Consider the following 23,836-nt stretch of genomic DNA (forward strand, 5'->3'; position numbering starts at 1 on the left):
AAGTATAGACACACACCCCCTCCCAAACACACACACACATGTGCACATGCAGGCACGGGAGACTAAGAGAATCCAGCAAAAACACTGACGAAACTAGGGGGATCGTGAACCCTTGAAAGACAGAGCTCCTGGCAAGATGTGCAGACTTGCTGCACCTTTGACGGAGTATATTCCCCAAGCTGTGTAGACAGCTTGGGTGGCAAAAATCAAAAGCCTGATTGAATTTCTGTATCAATGGGCAGAATTCAGGGCTGGCAGAGTAACTGGAAATTTAGGCTGGGGAGCGTTGGAAACAAATGTAACCACAGAGAGGATGAGCCCCCCAATCTGACTATCAAATCCACCCAAATCTTCATCTGCCTGCTGAACTACACAGGCTCAGGGATACCCTCAGGGGGCAGGCTAATGAGCAACTGAGCAGAGACACCAGCTGCTGCTCACGGAGGGGGAGATAGATTTCAGTCTGAGTCCAAGCAAGTTCACTTCTTAGCAGAATAACAACAACAAAATCCTTAGAAAAACAAAATAGATCCACTACAATAAATTATCCACAATTCTGCTTTTCAACCAAAAACTACTAGATGTGCAAAGAAACAGGAAAGTATGACTCATACTCAGGAAACTGATTCCAAGTGAGCCCTGATGCTGGATTTAAGTAGCTGTGTTCAGAGAATTAAAAGAAAGTGTGACCCAAGGGGGGAGAAAATGAGTTAATCGGAGCCGATCTTGATTGGGCTCAGATGTTGGATTTAAGTGGCTATCATAAATATGTTCAAAGAAATAGAAGAAAACAGCCTAAGAATTAAAGGGAAACACAGTATTAATATTAATTATACGACCTCCCTTATAATTGTTTTCATTGGAACAGTACACACTCATTGACAATTATATTGTCACACACGACCTGTTGCTGATAACACGCTGTCACACAGTTTCTGTGGGGTAGGAATTCAGGAACAGATTAATGGATGGACCTGGCTTAGGGTCTCACGGTTTCACAGTCCACTTGCTGGTGGGGCTGCAGTTGCTGAAGTTGGTTGAGGTTGGGGAACTTGCCCCCACAATGTCTCACTCACATAGGGGGGTAGTTGGTGCTGCCTGTTGGCACAGGGCCTCAGTTTCTCACCATGTGAGCCTCTGTGGGGCTCCTTTCATGAAGGCCGTTGTGTTTGCACGATGTTCTTGTTTTTGTCTGTGCTCAGTCACGGTTGTGGACTTCGCATGGCCACAGACTTGGTCTGATATTGGTGTACTACTGTAAACGCTTTCATGTTTAATAGGGAAGAGTGTGGTCTGTATGCCAGCGCCAGCTCCACCCCAGCTATAAGCTGTCACAGCTGATTGTTATTGTTGTTATTTTTTTCCTTTTTCACAAGTGTATTACCTATCTTACAAAGTTGTAGTAAAGCTGAAAAATGATGTAATGTGGCTCCTAACATAGAACTGGGAATATAGCATGGATTCAACAAGTTGTGGCTAATAAATGATGAGGGTTGTGGTAATGATGATGTTGGTGGTGATGGTGTAATTAGGCCTTTCTTTCCTTGGAAAAAATAAATTGTCAAGAACTTCTGGAAATGTATGTGCTCCTATAATACCCCATATACTCTCCCATATCAACACAGGTCATCCTGTTGTCATCGTCCACTGGCTTGTCCCTATCTGCAGCTAGATTATAAACTCTCTAAAAACAAAAGTACAGTGTTTGCCTTTTTCAGTTTTGTGTTCTTAGCACATTGAACAGTTTCTGCCATATAGATGAGTAAATTTTTCTTGAAGATCGAAGTGAAGCATAGATCTATAAAGAATGTTATTGAAGGTACCCGTGGAAATATGGTACTGAACTAGTGTGGTTTCTGTCCATATTATGTTTGTCATCATTGTTTTTGTATGACTCGATCCAACTCATAGGTTTAACTTAATTTGCTATTCTTTTCCTGTGTGAAAATGCAGTACTTCATTCAGTACATTGAAAATTACAGAAAGATACCATGAGAATCTGGAGATAAAATCAAGGCAGGCATCATTTCAGGCTAAAATTTCTGAAAGTTTATCACATATATGTGTGAGATTAACCATCTGCAGAAAAAAGCCAGTAGTGATAGCTTCTAAATACTTTACTGATAAAACAGTCTCCTATATCTCCTCTCAAGGATTAAGATTTTGTTTTCCCCACTTCAAGGGACCTAGGCTGTGTCCTTAGGAAGTAATGACTACATATATAAATCTGTAACATTCTCAAGTGAATTATCTTTTGGTCTTCAGGAGTTAATTGGTCTTCATAAGTATAGAAAAATCTTCCAAGAGGCAAATCGGAAGAGATTCTGAGTTAGGATAGCCAAAATACTTTATGAAACCAACATAGATCATGACTACACAGGCCACTCAAACAGCTACCCAGCTTGATTAAAATTTTCTTTAAGAATATCTGGCTTTATTTGTTCTAGTTGTAATTCTAAAATTAGGAGACAGTGTCTCATCAACTGAGTGATATGGGTTATCTCAATGTAAAGTAATAAGTTTATAAAGTCAGTTTCTTATAACTTTGCGTAGAATCAGTTGTGGAAAACCTATTCAGCTCTCAGGAAATCCAGGTTTCTGTGCCTGCAAAGCCATCCTCTGTGACTTTGCCAAAGCCCAGGGCTGCTCTAAGACTCTTTCAAAGCCTCCAGGGCCTCTCTTGACTCTCTTCTTTCAGCTTCTTGAGGCCCATATGCTACTTCTCCTGTTTCTTGTTATCGCAACTTACATGATCCTTACCAGGATTGGGTGCTGAATAAATGTTTAGAACTGGTTCCTTTTGGTGAGCATCTGCATAATTAATTTACTATCATTTTAATTGAACAACACAGGAAGTTTTTGCCTATGATAGATTATTTTGTTGCGGTTTCTCTTAAAGTATTTTTATTGCATCTCAAGAAATTAAATTGCTTCTTGGCCATTCTAAGTATTTTTTTCTTGGTGGTGGTGATGGTGGTGATTATGGTGCATTGAAATTGTGCTCACATTTAATTTGAAACACATGAAGCCAGAAAGCATGTTGGAAATAGAAAGTGAGAACAACAGAGAAATAATTAGTGTCGTCTGTTTTACTCTGTCGTGTTTAATTTTTATCCTTTCACTTTCCATATGTATTTTCCTGAACTCTATTTTCCCTTTTTATATTTTTCTGGGTCTTTTTAGCAGACTTCAAGGGTGGAAATAATTTCATACAACAAAGAGATAGTGGCAACTGTCAGCCCAGTTCCTGGGTTGCTGCTGTAATTATGGGTAAGGGTGACAAAAATGCAAACAAATCTTTGGGAACTCAGGATAATTTGTCATCATATTTTATTTATTTGATATATATAAAGTGCTTTCCGATTGTTCCTTTTAGGTAGGGCCATTTAGAACTTGAATTTATATTCTAGTTTTTAATGGTTACCCCCCCAACTTCTGATTTCCCCCATATCATTCAATTATTAAGAAGTTTAGTAAAACAAAGTTCATGAAGATTCCTCTTATCTATGGCAGTTTTTTCCCTCATTCTACTTAAATTATGCTTATATTTAGCCAATCAGAATAAATGTGTCTTCTGTTTTTTTAGATATTCACTTTTATGTTGCTTGGTACTTTAAATTATTTATTTATTTTTGTTAGACGGGCATTATCTAAAAAACTCAGACTAGTAACTTAGACCATCAACAATAAGAGAGGATCTGTTTAGTACTAAAAATACTGGAGAGAAAAGTGTTATCTTTTCAAAGTTAGATTAATCTTAAAACTATGAAATTTATATTAAGAATTAATAGCTATCTACCAATGAATAAAAGGATAATGTTATGTTGTTTTAAATATTTAAAATGATCTCTAGAAGCCAGAGAAAAAATACTTAGTTGAATTGTCTGTTATAATATTAACATTGGGTAAAGTAAAAATTGAGGAAGAGTAAAAGATAGTGATTCTTAATCTCTTAGGTCACAAATCCCATTAAAAGGCTAATTCAAATGAACACTATCATACCTCTTCCTGAAAAAGAGGCATATATGCTCACACATAGATGTAAAACTTTACAGATAGCTTTTGGTGATTCATAAGCTTCTTTAGCTCTTAGACCTCAGGATAAGAACCGCTGGTTGAAAGCATTATTAGTATTACAAAGCTCTTTGACTTCATCTTGCTTTAGACCAGCACTTGTACTCATTCTTCTTTTTCTCCTCATCGCTTTTTGTTCCTTATTATGATATATATTTTCAAACATTTCTTTAACTAATCTTTATGAAGTTCTGAAACTTCCCTTGTGAGGGGAACTGCATTTCCGATATAGCTGCAGAGTATTAGACTGGTATCTTTAGGCAATACCAATAACAATTACTGAAAATGAATTCTTCCCTCTTTCTTGATCATTAAAATCAGAGTGGCGAATGTAAGGTTTAGGTGGGCATTTTATTTGTTTTTTCTCTATTGCAGTCACCTTAAATAATGGTCCCTAAAGAATAAAATTGATCTGGTTTTTATGAATTATACACATCATTTACAAAAATTAAACAAGTAAAGAGCAAGATCGGAGCAAGATCTGCTGGAGGTATGGTAGGAATTAGAGAAAGTGTATATTTAATGCAAATTCCTCTTGCAGGTTCCTTTTACTTGGCACATGATTATAACTGAATTCAGCTGAGTAGAATAGACACACATCTATTTTGTGTTAATGTTGAAATGTAAGTAATGGAGTTTAGAATAAGAATAGCAGATGAAATTAAACTCAAGTTAATGAAACGTACAATGGAAAGAAGTACAATTTTAAGAGACAGGTGTGACTTAATTTTACTCTCTCAAAATCCCTTATTAGTAATTTAATTTTACTTACAATTACTGTTTATCTGGGACAAAAAGTCCTTTATTTTTCCTGCCTCAATAATAAACAAACTGTAAAGTCTTTTTTTATTCTTGAAAGCCTGGAAGTCTAGGCCCAAGTCAATGTGTGTATAGAAAGGAAATACTGGTCTTCTGAGTAAGAGATCAATGGCAGCGTTAGTTACTAAGATACTGCCATCCTTGAGGCACTGTGGGGCAGTGAAGCCTGCCGTGGTGTTCAGAAAATGGCAGCGAAAATAGGAAATGAGGTCTCTGAGGTGGGAACAAGAGAAGAACAAAGAGATTGATTTCATAGCGCTTACTGCACTGAAATAGGTTCGTTTTTATTCTTTACAATTATAAAGCAATTTTTAAAGTTTTAGAATCTAAACTTTATTTTGTATTTTGCTAACAAAATCATATTTGGTTTATTAAGTTGAATTTATTTTTCAGAAAATGTTTACAAATATTTAATTTGTTCTTCAGTGCTTCTAATTTTAAATGGAGTTTGAAGTTGTGGAATTTCTAGTAATCTATCTCTTGGTTTTGGTTATTTTCTGAAAATAGAGACTTCTGATGTAGGAAATTAAAACACTATGGTAAAGCAGACTTGAAACTATATTAGGTCTTTAAGGCATAGTCAGGATTATAATCTATCTACTGAATTTCACTTCAAATTTAGTAAGAAATATCATTGGTAATAAAATTTCTCCCTTGAGCTTTCAAGCTGATTCTAGGACATGGTGTCTACTGCTAACCACTGGGCTCCCAAACACTGAGAAATTCTTGCTTTCAACCTACTTACGCTGTAGAACCCAGTGCTGGCTGTTGGACTTGCACGTTGTGTCTCAAGTTGCAGCTTACCTGTCCCTAGTCATGCTTTCATTCTAACAATGGGGGGCTTGCATCCAACTTCCAGAGCCCAAACTTCCTTTCTCCCAGCAGGCCCCGTGTTTAGAAACTGAATGTTTGTATTGTTCATTGTTTCAAGTTCTTCTCTAGTAGCCTATATGGTATTCTGGGCCTAAATATTTGAGTATTTTCTGCCCCACATTCTTCCAACAAAGTCCCAAGTGCTGTGTTAGGACACTCAGTTACTTAATTCGGATTTTGTGCTTTGGGAGTTGCCTACTATATTCTAGGCACTGTTTTAGGATGGTGTGTGTGTGTGTGAGGGTGTGTGTGTAATTAAATACTTACATGTATATATGTATATGTACATATTTAAATATATGCCTATGTGCATATATATGTGTACTCCTTAAAATACTGTAAAGGAGATATTTGCCCCCCTTTAGTAGATGAAGATATCAAGTCTTAGAGCAGATAAATAGATTGCTCATGGCCACAGAGGGAGAGGCAGTCTGAGAACCAGAATTCAGACCTAGATCTTGTTCATTCATTTACCCATTCATTCACTGAGTATGTGCTGTGACAAGCATCATTCTAGGTTCTCAGGATACAGCAGTAAACAAAAATATGTCCTCTTGCATGTTACTTACTATGTCAGATGGTGATAAGTGCTATAAAACATTGATACAGGATCAGTGAGGAATGAGAGTTGAGTGAGGTTGCAGTTTTAAATAGGGTTGTCAGAGAAGTTTTCACTGAAATGGTGACATTTGATTAAAGACCTAAAGGAAGTGAGAGAGAGAACCATGAAACTATCTGAGAGAAGATGGTATCAGACAGAGGAAAAAACAAGTGCAAAGACCTGAGTAAGCACATCCCATGTGGCATCTCAAAAGAATTCTAACTGGGAATTGCTGAGCCCTCTGGAATCCACACTGAACATTCGTGGCCCACATGCCTTGTAAGTGATAAGACACTGTATCCCGTAGATGAATCATGAGTTGTTAACAAATTAGCTTTATCAGGTTCAGTTATTACCTTGCACATCGTAGGCATCCCAGAATTGTTTATTTTTTAACAAGTTTATTTTTTATATACCAAATCAATTTTCTAAACTTCTGTTTCTTTGTATGATATTTTTATTTTCCTTCAAATTAAACTATGAAAAGGGTTTGTTAGAGTAGTAGTACTGTGGTTAGATTTTCCTGTTTTTATATTTAATTTGATTTCTATCAAAACTTAATGTGAAAATGCTTTTGAAATGGTTCCGTGTAATGGAACATTCAGTGTAATGTTAATATTGGCACAATAAGGATATGCATATCAATTTTTGTTAATTATATCATTCTTTCTAAGAGCATGGTTTACATGTTGAGATAACATTCATATGCAGCCATAAATTATGTTGGAGCTTTTGCAAAAAGTTTCCCAGCCCATAATGGAGTAATATAAATTGACTTATTTTAAAAAGCAACAGTATATATTCTGTTTCTTCCTTAAATAGATTATACGGTTATGGATATACTTAAACATTCATAAAATTTAATATATCCTATATATAATTTTCATAGTTCAGCAAGACAGCTTTAACTTTTGACTGAAGTCTACTAAACAAGTACAAAAGATTGAAGCCTAAAGTCAACTGTTGGTAGAAGCCAAAGCCTTAAAATGTATAATTAAACCTGCATTGAATATAAGCAGGTTTCCATTTTAGAAAACATGTTCAATTCAGCTCAACCAACACTTACTGAGCATTCTGCTATGGGAGTTCTATTGATAAGGAAAAAAATCACTACTGTGGTAACACTGGTGGTACTAATAGAGTTTGAACCGCGGCGGTGATGGGGGGAGGGGGGTTCCAAGTGAAAGACATTTTTACATTAGGTTTAATGGGTGACTGGATATGTGCATTGAGGGTACAAGGAGCATTTAAGATAATGTAGACTTAACTTCAGCACTGGGTGACTGATGACACTATTAAACAGGATAGTAAATAGGAAAAGGGAAAGGTTTGGTGAGCTTGAGAACTTTCAGTTCAGTTTTGGGCTTTTTGAATTGGAGACATCTGTAGGACATGTAAAAGTGAGTCCATAACATTTCTATGTCCTTGTGAAGATTGTTATTAAGAGGGCACTGTTGACTTCTTCTTGAAATTCTGGACCATAGGACATTTTTAGGGTGTGTGATGATAACAGTGGTGACCTTTGCCCTAACCCCTGTAACACAGTTAAACGTCAGAATTTAGCACATAATTGTATTTTATATCACATTCTAAATGTTTTAAATCACTTTTGTCTCACCTTGTGATTGTAAACATTAGGGCTGAGATGAGGTTTTATGCTCTTCTAACAGGCTCAGAAGTACTGTTGAAGTCCCTGTAGTGGCCTCAGTGAAAACTACTACCCCAGAATCTTAGAATTTGTTTCTCTCAGTGTATCTGGTGATGCTACAGTAGTAAATGTATTGAGGAATTGCTTTCGTTCATCCCTTCATTGATTCCCTACTTACTGAATACCTGGTATATGCAAGGTATTATTGCCTTACAACTGGGCATGAAGCAGTAGGGATACTTTGTTTCTAGAAATAGATAACTACAACAACCTCTTATCATAAAAACTTTTAATTTTCTTTTCAGAGACTTATCAGTTGTTTTAAATGTAGAAATTACTCTTTTTACTTCATGAAATCTTAAAATCACTTCTGGTAAAGAGGGAGGTGTTGAGGGGAGTGAGGGAAGTGAAAGAATTAAGAAGATAAATGAGTTTGAAACTGTCTTAAAGATATTACCATGTATTGATCTCTGCCAGAGGGAATTCTTGTTAGACCTGATTCTGACAGTCAGTCTGCCTAGCACTTTTTTAACTGCTGTCTTTCCTGATTTCATTTGTTACTCACTGCAGTGGCATGTTGATCGAATGTGGGAATTAAGAACAAGGTCTGCCCACAGCCTTGGTTCACATGCCTTGCTACTTAGTGTTTGTGCGAACCTGGCTAAATTGCAGCCTCTCTAAGTTTTGGTTTCTTCCTCTGTAAGTGGGGATATGAGCACGATGTAACTAGCTTATAAGTTCGTTCCATTAAATGTCAACTGTTTGACACAGTGCCTGGCCCAGAGTATATGTGCAATAAATGTCAGCAATAATAGTGGTGAGATAATTGTGAATCCTAACAGTACTCTGTCTTCCTTAAAGTGCTAGATAATATTCAAGTAAAATACCAGACATTTAGTTTTGAAATTTTTTAAAATTTTAAATGTCAATATTATATATTCATTGATTGTTTCTATTTTATTTTTAGCTTTAAAACATTATTATTCATTTCTCTATGTTGAAATTTTCATAATCCAACATGTGTATGTATAACCTTTCTACCTTTCCTTGTATATTGACCTCTGCTGTAAAAAAAAAAAAAAAAAGGATAGGGATATACTGATATCATATTTAATAGAATTAACTTCTCCCTTGCCTCTCTGGTGCCTTTGCTCCCTCATGCCCAAATAACCTATCTTGTAAGAAACTTCTGTGGGTGTACAAAAAATAAGAGTAAATAAAGACAGAGCATGTAATAAAGCAGAACAAGTACTTCCAGTAGAGGGAGATATTGGCAAAACAATCAAACCGCAGAATATGCAGGTGCAATGGGTATCAAATTTAAAAATGAAGCTTTCCCTGTGTAAAACATTTAACTAATTAAGAATTTAAGTAATAAGTTGGGTAACACTGTGGTTTTTATTTTGCTAGTTGCCAAACCCAAACTCAGTGTGCAAGTCTCTGGGAATGCACTATGAGTACTACGGATACTATTACCGTCACCACGGAACTTTCCTCACGTACTGTTGCAGAGATAGAAGTAAAGACAAGATCACTGACACCTCTCATCTCTCTGAATCTCTAAAAATCGCAAGTAATGTAGGTTATAGGCTGGGTCATTTGAAAACAAAGTTACAAAAGCTATATTTTCATAATTCAAAAAGATTTTTTTCACAGAGTTCTAGACTATCTGAATAAACTGGTGTAGCCTTAAGTGACATAAACCAATGGACTGAATCAGAACACTATCCTTTTTATAAAAGGAAACATTGTTAAAAATTTAATATCTTTTCAGTTTAGATCTCCAGATTTCTGAAATTACTAGAAGGTCTATAATTAACAGCAAATTAACAACATTAATTTGGCTTGGATTGGAATTTTTTCAAATATTTTCAGTAGGATAGTTAAATTGATTTGAAGCTTTACTTTTCCAACAGAAACATCCCATTTCTTTCTGTTGGCAGCATTGTCCAATAACTGACTACTATAATAGCCCCTCTGCACTTTGAAATTTACTACTCTTATTCTATCACATGCTAAGAAATTGCTGCCCTGGAACTTGGGGATGTTGAGACTGCCCTTAAACCTGAGCGGCTCACTTAACAGTTGACTGAGTTTTCCCCTCTGTATCATGCCTAAATATTTTGATGTGGATTTTATTATTTTTTGGCTGCATTAGTAAATTCAGTTTGTAAAATGTCAAAAGAACTTTATATAATACACAAAATGTATCTTAAATAAACGCACTATAGTGATCTTGTAGTTTAAATTTCTATTTAATAGATTCAGAAATGGAAGTTATACATCTCTGCTGATTTTCTACTTAATTAATTTGGTAAACATTACTACCATCAACTTAATAGATATTAGCTTTCAAAAGGTACTGTCTTAAACATGTAGTTTTTAGTTATTTAGCATTCTGCAAGCCTTCTTCAATTTTCTTTTAATTTTTGCCAGGGAGCATCATTGTTTTTTGTGTTTAAGTAGGTTTTTATAATTTCATAGGTAACTTTGGAGTTCTTTGAACTACTAATACATATCAGAATGCCTTTTTTTAAACCTTCATAAATAAATTAATATGCATTAAAAATGGCTATAGGAAAATGAAACTGAACAAATAAAAAGCAAATCTGTACTGATGTGTATCCATTAGAGTAGTTAAGATTGTGCTACAGTAATAAGCCTAAAAACTCAGTGACTAAAACCAATGAAAGTTACTATTCACGTATGCCACATGTTCATTGTAGTTTGACAGCAGTGATGCCTTTGTTGTCGTCACTTGGGGACTCAGGCTGAGGCAGGTTCTATCTTGACAATTGCAGTTCTGGGCAAAGAAAATGTAGTGACTCTTTTGATATTTTTAAAACTTCTGCCTGAAAATGGCGTAGTTCACCTTGGCGAGATGTAACCACATCTGAGTTCAACAGGGTGAATGATCCTCACGCAGAGAGGGACACTGGATGTTGCAAACAGTGTGGCAGTTTACTCTTCTAAAGTGAGCATTCAGCAACTATCAGTAGTTTCTGTATGAAGCTTAGACAATGTCTGGTTTGAAACTGACTATGGGAAGAAAGTGAACTGTTTTCACCTAATCATAACCAGATTAGTTTTAGAAGTCGTACTGACAGTGCGTTGAACACATATACACACACGCCCACACAATTCTACATGGTCCATGTGATGCAGGAACTGTTTTACAATAACATTTATACCATTGAGAATATTGCTGTTCTACATGCGGTGTGCGCAGGGAGTAACGACATTTGATGGACTGACCTCCTTTAAATTCACAGTTGTACGTCAGCCAGGACCATTCATAAATTTAATGAGTGCATTACAGTTTAGCACGGTTTTAAATTTCTTTGTTTCTTTCTTTCTTTTTTTTTGGCTTTTAAAAACACAACAAAAAGGCCAAATTTTTATTTGGAATCTAAGTGTTTAATGGTATAGTGTATTAAAGAGAAAACTGGCTGCTACAAACAGCTAATAGTTTAAATAACAAATATAATGGAAGCATTAGTGATATTGCCAAAATTCACACCAAAATGAAAATATTATAGTTTGTTATAAGATCGGTGATTTTTGTTTTTTGTTTTTTAAATCTCCAACAAATTAGCTAGTGATTATTTATTTTGTTGCTAACAATTCTTTTTATCTTGATTTTTTAGATATTACTGATTTTCCGAAAATATTTTGTGAAACTTCCCAGAAGCTGGTGAGTGTGGAAGCCTTCGCTCTGGCTGCTAAATATTATTCTGTACAAAACTTGGGAATATGTACTCCTTTTGAACAGTTGCTTGTAGCCCTTCGTGGAAATCAAAAACAGAGAACTGGTAGGTGTGTTTGTGTGTGTGCATGTATGTTTTTTAGGCATTTAGAAGCAATATATTGTTCATATATGTATATTATTTCCAACATTTTCTTAATTTATTTTTAGACCTTATATCATGAGCCCCGATAGACTGATTTGTTCTAAATGAGTAGGTTTTCTTATGCACCATATTAAACAGAAAACTTAGGTATAGATCTCCACATTTTTTTCCTACATCATAGTCTAGTCATCAGTCTCTTCTTTTGTAGTTAATTGTTTTATATTTCAAGGAACATTTTTAAGAATGTTATATGAGTCTTTTCATTTTATTAATTCAAATTTGATTCATAGCAGCTAAACTGATAGAGATCCATCTTATAGACACCGCAAGAGGATCTCTGTATTATTTTCATATTTAATTATAGAAAACATGAGCATCAACTGATGATTCTTATTAAGTTTTGTTTCTTTAGTAGCAGTACTTTAATTTTGTTTTATTTTTGTTCAGGTGAAAATGTGAAGCCAGATGAGTTTATGAATTTGAAAAAATCTCATGAAGTTCAGGCAATGTCAGAGCTCATCGGCAGTGCTGCTGATTACTGTGGAATAAAGCAGGTAAGAGTACTTCCCTGTATATTCATGTGTTTAAATTACTGCCACTTTGGGGGGTAGCATTCAAATTTCCTTTTCTACTGTCACTGTCTGGCCTTTAAAATGTCATTAAGTAATAGCTGATGTGAGATGTCACATCACATCTGATCCTTTAAAAATGCTCTCATTTCCCAATATACTGCAATAAAAACAAATTTATACTAAAAATAAGATATGACCGTTAATGTTTTGCCACAAATTTCACTCTTTCCAGAGTAGATAAGAAGCTATGGTAATTCTCTTTTTCTTATGTTGTAACTCCAATTTGAGGCAGCATTATGAAGATGGCATTCTGCAAAATTGTTTACCACTAGGTGTTCTCAAGGACCTGGGTTACCATGCTGTGGTCTGGGGCACCTGCCTCATTATTGTAACATAAAGAAACTTGGATTCTTTCATAGTGTCAGAATTATAATGCATTCCTGTTGTAAAAAATAGCCTTTATGAAGGGTAGTAATGTCTGAAAATAGATGTTAAAATAAAATCAGTGATTGCCTCCATTGGCCTATAAAAATAGTAAGTTATTTTTCTTATCCCTACAAGAACATCTGTGGGGGTAATGGAGGATTTTTTCCCTTCTTCAGTTTTTATTAGGTGTTAGAATCTTTTCCATGTATTCTTTCAGACTTGTGGAGAGTTTGAGATTGATTAGAAAATGATCACAGTTTGGGCCAGGCATGCAGAACCACTTATGGCAACATAGATCTCTAGAGTAGGAACTAAAAGGCAAGAGCCGAGGTAATAGTTTTCAACCTTTTCTCCAGTGTATCATATCTAAGCAGTACCTATCAGGATCGGTAACAGGCTCACCATGATAGTAATACTCAACCGGAGTAAAAAGGGCAAGTACACAGTAAAATTTAACAAACTGCTGCTGTACATAACACATGGATGAATATTAGAAACATACAAATGGTTGGGAAAAATAAGCAATTTACAGAAGACTACGTATTTTATGGTATCATATTTAAAAAGCTCTTAAGCAAAATAATGGTATATTCTTAATGCAAAAAATATATGCAAAAAAACCATTAAAGAAGCAAGGGAATCATAAACAGTAATTTGAGAATAGTTGTTACCTCTGGTAGGGGAAGCAGGGAGATGGGATATGGAAAGAAAACATAGTTATATGGAATGGAAATACTAACATTCTAGTTCTTAGGATGGCTGGTGGATTCATGGGTATAGCAGACGCTACTGGATGCCTTATTCAGAAACTCTTGGGCCTCACCATTTCATGGTGTGCCGGGCTGCTTTCTACCTAGCAGTTTCTACATTTCTTTTCCTGTGGGTTTTCTCTGTCTGCTGAAGCATGGCACTGCCTGCATACAAGTTCTGGGGATTAATTCCTCCCTGTGAGCATCCTTGAATTAATGACTAATACACGTTGATAAACAGATACATCAACTCCTGGACTTTCCAGGTGGGATGACTATGAGGTATGTGTTCTACGGTAGCTCTCCAAGTTTCTCAGTGTGATTAAACCCAGGTTGTCCTAAAGTGGTATTTTGCTTAAGAACATACCTTTTATTGGGCTGTCTTCCTTTCTCTTTTTTCTCTTCTCTATTTCCCTGTCAGTGTTTTCTTCACCTCCCAAATACATCACTTATACTTAAATCTTCGAGCGGTATTTATTATTGTGCTTTATAACTTTACATTTCAACTACACTTATTCTTTTATTTATAAATTTATTTATTACATAATAAATAACTTTAAATTAATAAAGTGGATTTATTTCTAAAGTGCAGAGAAAAAAATTTGAAATAGCATAATATTTCATGTTAGACCTTCTCTAAGGGAACTTTTTTCATAGTGATGGAGATTGTTTCTAGTGAGTGAAAACAACCTGTATTAAAGACTTACAGGGTCTTTCTCTTGAAATTACTTAATAGCAATATTTGATTCTCAAAATAGTTAAGTTTGAAATGTATGACGTGTATACTATTTTTACTTTTAAAAAGCAGATTTAATAAATGTAGGTTTCATGGGGATAGTTGGAAACCCAGATACTAAAATCTTAACTTTACTAGTGACCAAAAAGAACTAGAGAAGATAAAAAAACAATTTATTTTTGCCTCAACCACATTGCTCCCTACATGCCAAAAACCTTTGCCTCTCTCATCCCCATTACCAAGGCTTCTTACTTCTTAATTTTTATTCCTAAAATATGTTCATTCATTCACACTTGGATGCATGCATTCATTTATTAAATATTTCTTTGGCTCCTACCATGTATCAGGTGCTGTTATAGATGCTGAGGATACAGTAGTAAACAAAACAAAACGTATCTTTGCCTTTATGTCATTTATACTCTAATGAGGAGAGATAGATAATAAAATCATTATAAGTATATTTTATTGTATATGTTGATATACTTTAAGGAGAAAAAAAATAAAAAGGAAGTAGCTAATTCAGGGATGGGAGATTAAAGCTTTTGATTAGGAAGAGAGGGGCAAGTAAGACCTCATTGTAAAGATAGCATTTGAGTTAAGACCTCCTTCAAGAGGTAAGAGAGTTATCCATTAGAATATCCAGATAAAAAATTTTTTAGACGGAGGGAATAACACATTCAGTGGCCCTAAAGTGGGAATATACTTGGTGTATTCTTTCTTTTTCTTTCTTTCTTTCTTTCTTTCTTTCTTTCTTTCTTTCTTTCTTTCTTTCTTTCTTTCTTTCTTTCTTTCTCTTCCTTCCTTCCTTCCTTCCTTCCTTCCTTCCTTCCTTCCTTCCTTCCTTCCTTCCTTCCGTCTTCGTTGCTGCGTGTGGGCTTTCTCTAGTTGCAGCAAGAGGGGGCTACTCTTGGTTGTGGTGTGTGGGCTTCTCTTGTTGTGGAGCACGGGCTCTAGGCACGTGGGCTTAGTTGCTCCACGGCATGTGGGATCTTCCCGGACCAGGGCTCGAACCCATGTCCCCTGCATTGACAGGTGGATTCCTAACCACTGCGGCACCAGGGAAGCCCCACTTGTTGTATTCTTGAAAGAGCCAAGAAGCCAGATTAACTCCAGTGGTGAGAGCAAGGGCAGAGTAGTAGGAGCTGAGGTTGGGGTGGCAGAAGCAGGTCATGAAGTTGTAGAGTCTTAGAGGCCATTGTGATGGTTTGGGCTTTTGTCCTGAATGAGATGGGAAGCCGTTGGAGCCACTGGATCACTCTGACTGCCGTGTTGAGGAGTGTTATGAAGCAAATATTGGGTTAGCCAAAAAGCTTGTTCGGGTTTTTGTAACATGTTGTGAAAAACCCGAACAAACTTTAGGGCCAACCCAATATTTCCATTACCTTTGCACTCTTCGCCATAGTCTTTGTAAACATTCAAGCTGGTCGTTTTCAGAAATTAGCTCATATGTAAGCATGAGCTTCCAGAGTTGAGGCAAAAAGCTTAGTAACAAAGGAGGTTAGTAGCAGGAGATAAGTTTAGGGAAGTGATGAGAGATTTTACTTAGAGGCGTGGTATGATCAGTCTTTGTTTGGCTCTCTTGAAAATAGACTCAAGGAGGGAAGGTGAGAGCAGGGAGATCATTGAGGAGGCCATTGCAATAACCTAGACTTAGGGTGCAATTGGTATGAAATACCCTTGGTAAGACTAGGGATTTTTTCACAATTCAGGTGGAGGGTATGAGAGAAAGAAAAGAGTCTTGTTCTCCACCTGGGTATGGAGATACTATTAACTATGATGGAGAAGATTATGGGAGGGGTAGGTTTTACAGAGACTATCAAGAACTTAGTTTTGAACGTGTTATATTTGAGATGCTTATAAGACATTCAAGTGGAAATGTTTAGGTACACTGTTGGATATGAGTATGAAGTTCATGGTAGAATTCCATACTGGAGTTATAAATTTGAAAGTCATTAGCTTATAATAGTAGTTAGATCTCCAGGTCAGTCAACAAAATATAACTCTCCTATCTGAAGTCTAGTACCATACTAATACTAATATTAAGAAATGTAATCACTATGTGTAGCAATATTTCTGTGAGAAAGTCTTCTAAGCAGAATTAGGAAACAAAGAAGATACCTCCCACCAGGTATTACGCTGGAGACTCCTCTATCTTCAAACCTATAATATGATCCAGGAAGGAAAAGACCGTTGTGAATAAGGGGTAAGAGATCAGGATTGTGGAGGTTTTGCTACTCAGATAATAGAGTTTGAAGGCAAAAATATGTATGATTTATGTAACCTTTAATTGCAGAGTTTGCCATTCTCTTGCTAACACTGTATATATTACTGAAAGGCCAATTTGGAGAGGGGTAAAAATCAATTTGGGTCAGTAAGATATAAGTGAGCTGATAGATTTTTCTAGGAAATTTTGCCTATTACTGAAAAGGGTTTCAGATATTATATTGTGAAGACATGATTCTTAGATTTTCCCCAGCCATCTTGCAGTCAGAGGAATTACAAATACATTGGCCCAGAGGCCATATGTGGTTGAGCCTCTGGTTGGTTCAACTACTCTACTGCCAGATTTCTTAAGTGAGGTGAGTTTTTCTCAGTGATGGAAATTTGATATTCTGTCACTTGCAGCCAAAATTTTCCTCATTCACAAGTGGAATCATTATATGCAGATCTGGGAACAAACTCAATTACCTCTTGGTAAGAAAACTTCTGTATTGGGGGGAACAAATGTCCTGGTGCTTACAAGCAACCCATTGGTTGCTAGCATTAAGCTGCCATTGGCATCAGTGAATGTGTTTTTGTAGAAGGAAGGGAATGGAGAGCTTTGCTTTCTCTAGAGATTCAGATATGGGGAAATTGATTAATAGAATTTCTACTCTATAGCCCTTGTATTCATGAGTATGGTATCTTCAGTTAGATTGTAGTTCCTTAGGATCAAGATATATAATGCTTCTGTATTTCCCATAATACCTAGCCTAGAGATTAACATTAAAAAGGGGGCATAGGGAATTATTTGTAAGCTAGACACTTATTTAGAGGACATCATTTATTGGAGTTTTACCTATGAATTGCAATTTTGCTTGAATTGAAATTTTTGAGGATTTCATTGATGATATGCATTATTTCAAATATAGGAAATTTTCCTTGAGTGGCTCATATTTATGTCAGGATTTAATTGATTTTAGGAATTAAAGATTAGATATAATGAGATTAGATAATGATTTCCTATGATAATATTTCTGTAATTGTCCATTTATTTCTTATGAAATGACATGAGAATACAGTAAACAATCTTGGTAATTTTATGTCTTTTATCATTTTTAGTTTTATTGAGGTATAATTTATATATTCACCAATTCTAGGTGTACACTTTGATGCATTTGATAATTGTATGCAGTTGTTTAGCCACTGTAATAAAAAATATTTCTGTCACCATAAAACGTTTCCTCATACCCTTTTGCAAGATATTTCCTCCTACATTCTCAAGGAATTACTGCTATGCTTGTAGTTTTGACTTTTCTAGAACATCGTATAAATGGAATCAAATACTATGTAGATGTTTGTGTTTGACTATTCTTTAGCGCATAGTTTTTAGAGTCATCAATATTTTTATGTGCATTGACTCTTTGTTCCTCATTTTTGGGTGTAGTATGTTACAGTATAGATATACCACAATTTGTTTTTCAATTCATTGGTTGATGGATATTTGAGTGGTTACCAATTTTTTTGGCCGCTATGAATTTATTCACATACAAGACTTTGTGGACATGTTTGCATTTCTCTTGGGTAAATAGCCCAGAGTGGGATTTGTAGGTTGTATAGTAAAAGTGTATGCTTTAACTGTATGGTAAACTGCTGATGTTTTCCAAAGTGACTGTACCATTTTACATTTGTGTGTATCTCATTATAATTTTAGTTTGCAATTCCCAAAAGAGTAGTGATATTGGGCATCTTTTTATAGTGGTCATTTGTATATCTTCTGTGAAGTGTGTGTTCAAATGTTCTGCCCATTTTTTAATTGGTGGCTTGTCTTATTATTGAGTTGTTAGAGTTCTTTATATATTCTGGATACAAACCCTTAGTCAGATATATGTTTTGCAAAATATTTCTTACCCTTTTTAACTATGTATTTTGAATAGCAAAGGTTTTAATTTTAATGAAGTCCATTTTTCAATTATTTCTTTGTAGTTTATGCTTTTTATGTCCTACATAAGAAATCTTTTTCCCCCCCAATGTCACAAAGATATGCAGGAATTAAAGATATGCCTGCTTGGCATATGACATGCAAAAATCTTTTTTTTCCCATACAGACATCCAGTTATACCCACACTGTTTGTTGAAAAGACTATCTATTCCTTTGAATTACTTTAGTTGTTTTGTCAGAAACCAGTTGACCATATAACTGTGGGTCTATTTCTGGACTCTGTTTATTCCATGGATTTATATATCTATTTTTATACCAGCACTACACTGTTTTGATTACTGTAGTTTTTTGGGGGTTTTTTGTTTTTGTTTTTTTTGCGGTACGCGGGCCTCTCACTGTTGTGGCCTCTCCTGTTGCAGAGCACAGGCTCCGGACGCGCAGGCTCAGCAGCCATGGCTCACAGGCCCAGCCGCTCCGCGGCATGTGGGATCTTTCCGGGACCGGGGCATGAACCCGTGTCCCCTGCATCAGCAGGTGGACTCTCAACCACTGCGCCACCAGGGAAGCCCTGATTACTGTAGTTTTATATTGATTCCTGAATCAGTGTAAATCCTCAAATTTTTTCTTTTCAAAATCGTTTTGGTTATTCCAGGTACTTTGCCTTCTCATATAAATTGTAATATCTGCTTATGAATTTCTTTTAAAAACCCTGCTTGGATTTTGATTAGGATTGCATTGAATCTATATGTCAGTGTGGCAGAATTGCCATCTTAATATTGAGTCTATTTCATGAACATGGTATATCTTTATTTAGCTCTTTTAAATTTTTCCTATGCAATGTTTTGTAGTTTTCAGTGTATAGGTCTTACATAAGCTTTGTTAAATTTATTCCTAGATTTCTATTTGTATGCTATTTTAATTCAGTTGGTTTTAAATTTTATTTTCTAATTGTTCTTTACTACTGTAATGCATGTGTTCTGATGGTTCATTATTCATTTCTAATGAGCTTGTATCTTGACACATTGCTAACTTGACTTACTAGTTCTTTTAACTTTTGTATGCATTCCTTAGAATTTTCTACAGATACAATCATGTCATCTATGAAGGAAGACAATTTTACTTTCAATATTTATGTTTTTTACATCTTTTCCTTGACTTATTATTATACTGCTTAGAACTTCTCTTAAAATTTTGAATAAAAATGATGAGAGTTGTTGGTTTTTAATAGTAATCAAAAATTAAAATTAAAAAAAGCATAACAGGTTATATAAATTATACATTCCTTTACTTGCTTTTTAAAAAAATATCACGAATGCATTCTGTTACCATCTGACTAAAATCCTTTTAATTAATTCTGGTTTTCTTTAGATAATTGACCTGGGTTCTGGAAAAGGCTACCTAAGCTCCTTTTTGTCCTTGAAGTATGGCTTAAAAGTTTATGGAATTGATTCCTCAAATACCAATACTCACGGAGCTGAGGAGAGAAACAGGAAACTGAAGAAACATTGGAAAGTCTATCGTAGGCGGTCAAAATTAGATGTCAATGGACTGGCATTACAAATGACAAAAGAAAGGAAAGTGCAAGATGAAATTAAATTTAAAGCCGATATTGAGGGAGTATGTAACAGCAGTACTGCAAATCAAGAAAAGATGTCGACCTCGGACTTTCTGCAAGATTTTTCAGGCTCTGTAATTTCTAATATCAGAAAACAAATGGAAAACCTACATGTTTATTCACATCGAGAAGAAAATTTGTGTTTTGAAAATGCCTTTTCTCTTAGGGACCTTTTGCCTATTAATGCCATAGAACCTACTTCTTCATCCCATATACCCAAGAGAAAAATGTCTGAAGGAAATAAAGAGAGAAGAAAAATGACATCAAAGTCAAATGAATCCAATATATATTCACCTTTAACATCTTTTATCACTGCTGATTCAGAACTACATGATATTATTAAAGATCTGGAGGTAATTTTATTTTTTTAATTCCTTAATTTCATTTATATATAAAGGCTCTAAGACATAGAATTAAGTTTTAATGGTAGCTTACTTAACCTGCGTATCTTATTTGATTACATTAATATAAAGTACCAAGAAAATAAAATTATATTCAGGCTTTCATGATTTCCACAGCTGTCAAAATCTGACAATCTGACAATTATGATTTTCCAGAAGGGAGTACCCTCCACTCATTTGTAAGCCTAAATTAAACAGAAGTACTAATACAAAAGCTAGTCAGCTAAGTTCTCGTTATGCAATTTATGAGTTGTTAAAATTCCAATCCAAGAAAGCTCTTACATTTTATTTAAATTTGAAGTAAAGATGTACCTAGGGCAGTATTATGTTTAATGTTAGCCTTGTTAACCAAATTTGCAATTTTCTTGAGCAAGACCAACTTCTGTGTATTCTTAAAAAATTTGAACTTTTTCTAAAGTACAAGTATGTCAAGTTATGCAGAGATAATATATCTTAAAGACAACATTGTATGTGAAAACAATATTGTAGAGGAGTTTTTAGAAATCATTTGGCCTAACTCATTGTTTTAAAAACAGCAGGGTAGCCTTTGAAGTTATAATATTCTACTCTTGTTAATTTTTTTGAAAATTCTTCCCTAAAGAATGAATAAACAAAAGATACCAGAATTCTTTATAAATTTAAATCCTTGTTTGGTAGCTAACCAGTGTTTTGTTACTTTGTCATTTTAGAATGGGGAATTTTTCTTTTTCCCAGATATTTCAGGATTTCACTAATTATGGGAAACCGGTTAATCCTCATTAATTGTTTTTCCTATATATGAAATCAGTAATTAAGTTATAACTTAACCTTCTGTTAGGGTTAAACAGCCCCAATTACTTTAACCTGACTTAAAAATGTATACATTTTTAGTGCTTATTATCATATATTTATATTTTTAAAAGTCTTCTGGAAAATATATGATCAAAACTATATGCAGACTTTTATAAGAATTTGACTTATAAAAGATATGCTGGAAGATTATTTCTTGGATCCTTAGTTAAGTAGCAATTTAATAACCAGAATTAACCAATACCTTCCATCTCCTCCCCTCCCCACCCTACAACACATACATACAATACTTAAATATTTTACTGTTAGGATAACATGCTGATTGCGTATTTTTGTTTGCCACCTGCTGGTATTTTTAGCTAACCTTGTGTAATGAATACACTGAAAAATGAGATTAAATATTTTGGTGTTATCTTTAGGGAGAACTACCCTAAAAGAGAGAGATTTATGTCTCTGTTATCTACCCTTAATTAGCAATAAGCCCTTTCTCTCTGAATTCCTTTTTTGTTTATAACATTATAATGTCTAAATAAAACCTACCCAAACTATGTAGTCATTGAGAAAAGCAAAATAGTTGCACAACACTCCAGAAATTGTGCTTTGAAGAGAATGTTGGTTGAAGCAACAGAATGTTCTATCAGGTTGAAGCAACTTACAGGTACAGTTATTTTCTTTAGAAAGGTAACACTTCAGCCCTGTCTATGTCTACATTATATGGGCTAAAATCACATTTTTGGTAAAATAACTTAAGTGAAAAAATTGTATTTGTTCTGAAGATAGTTATAAAAATATACTTGATTACAACTTAATGTCTATTATTTTGAATTTATAACATGATGATGATGATGTAAGAATAGAAGACGTTTACTGAATTTTATTGGATGCCAGAGATTGTACTAACTCATTTACCAGTATTAACTTACTAAAGTCTTGCAATAACCCATTGAGGTGAGATACTATTACTAGCCTCATATTACAGAAGAGGAAACTAAGGAACTGAAGAGTTAAAACAAACAAACGGTATATTGATCAAGATTCTGTGAGTCCATGCCTATGCACCCATTCTGTATGTGTATACATCTAAATTACGCTTTGGGTAATTAGGAGAACATTTCATAGAATTTTTACATAAAATTCGTGTTATAAAATTTAGAACAAAAACTTTATATTGAATTTAATCTTGTCATATTTGATGCAGTGAATGAACTAAGTAAACTTTTGGTGTTGGAGTAAAAATGCCTACTTAGCAACACTTAATTTTTTTTTATGACAATGTTTTATAAGTTTCGATGGGTATGGGTGAAGAAGTGAATTTTAAAAATTGACTAGTAAGGTATTAATGTGTCTCAAATCATAAGTTTGTCCTAGTAATGCAGGCTACGTTGTATTGATCCAGCGTTAATTTGAGTAGTCATTAAGAAAATATTAGTTGTAAAAGAAACCAGAGAAAATTCAAATGAGTAAGTAACCAAAAACACTAGAAAATCAACTGAAAGTTATGTCAGTTTTGGTAAAAGATCGGTCATTTTGCCTTTAAAGGCAATAGTTATTTGTTATGAAAATAAAAGACATATAATATTTTCTAGGTAAAATTTCATCATTTTAAAAAGCTCTACATCTTCTAATAAACATTTAAATGTTTTTTAACCCTCCTTTTAATTTCCAAAATTTATTTTTTAAGGATTGTTTTATGGTAGGTCTGCATACTTGTGGTGATCTTGCTCCAAATACTCTGCGAATATTTACTTCCAAGTCTGAAATCAAGGGAGTTTGCAGTGTGGGTTGTTGCTACCACCTCTTATCTGAAGAGTTTGAAAACCCACATAAAGGTACAAGTTCTTCATATCCCATAATTTTATTTATTTGAGCATAATGGCTGCTTTGTATCTCTCCTTTTTTTGTTGTTGACATTATTGTCACTTTGAATTAACATTTGAGATAATATCTGATATTCTTGCAATATTAGAAATGTTACATCAAATGAAATTTGATGAACTATCACTTGCGTTGTATTTTATTATAGATTTTTTAGTCATAGTATGGTCTTAATGAATGCCGAAAACTGCAAATATGTGAAATTTTTGTGTGGTGTATTTTTAGAGAACTTCGGTTTAAAAATATTTGTAAGATATACATTTACTAAGGTAGTAAAGCTAAGTTATTTTGTCATAAATATAGAATGGACAAGGTTTGTTTTCATTTCCAAAGCCTCAATTTTGTAACGAATATTGATATTTGTCCCCTCAAAAAGTTTCTTACTGTAGTTTGAAGGGTCAAAATACTATGATTTTAAAAAGCTAGGAAACTGTGCAATTGTATGAAAACTGTGCTCCCTGGGCTGAGAAGGTACCTGAGGAGCAAAGTACAGAGTACATTGACAGGACTGAAAGCACCTACAACCCTTCATCCAGAGCAGCTTCTGCAATTCCTCTCTTTGATCCATTTTATATCTCTTATTAGACACATGGCTTCAAAACCACAGGTTCAGGTTAGATGGTTATCTATTAATATTAGCAGTTTTCTTTTCTTTTAGTTAGTGAA

General features: G+C 34.6%; 1 protein-coding gene across 6 annotated transcripts in view; it reads left to right on the top strand.

The window, feature by feature from the left end:
• METTL25 (methyltransferase like 25) overlaps positions 1-23,836 on the top strand; it is a 165,813-nt gene that overhangs the window by 7,212 nt on the left and 134,765 nt on the right. For all 6 annotated transcript variants that reach the window (XR_003791041.1, XR_003791040.1, XM_029204799.1 and 3 more), the window contains exons 2-5: positions 11,663-11,827; positions 12,314-12,420; positions 19,859-20,458; positions 22,977-23,124. Coding sequence is in view for 4 of the 6 variants with exons in the window: in XM_029204799.1 (XP_029060632.1) it covers positions 11,663-11,827; positions 12,314-12,420; positions 19,859-20,458; positions 22,977-23,124 (1,020 nt within the window). In the remaining 2 variants the exon portion in view is untranslated. The remainder of the gene's footprint in view (positions 1-11,662; positions 11,828-12,313; positions 12,421-19,858; positions 20,459-22,976; positions 23,125-23,836) is intronic.

This window comes from Monodon monoceros, unplaced genomic scaffold (genome assembly GCF_005190385.1).
Source record: "Monodon monoceros isolate NGI ecotype Baffin Bay Population unplaced genomic scaffold, NGI_Narwhal_1 Super_Scaffold_6, whole genome shotgun sequence".
NCBI lineage: Eukaryota > Metazoa > Chordata > Mammalia > Artiodactyla > Monodontidae > Monodon > Monodon monoceros.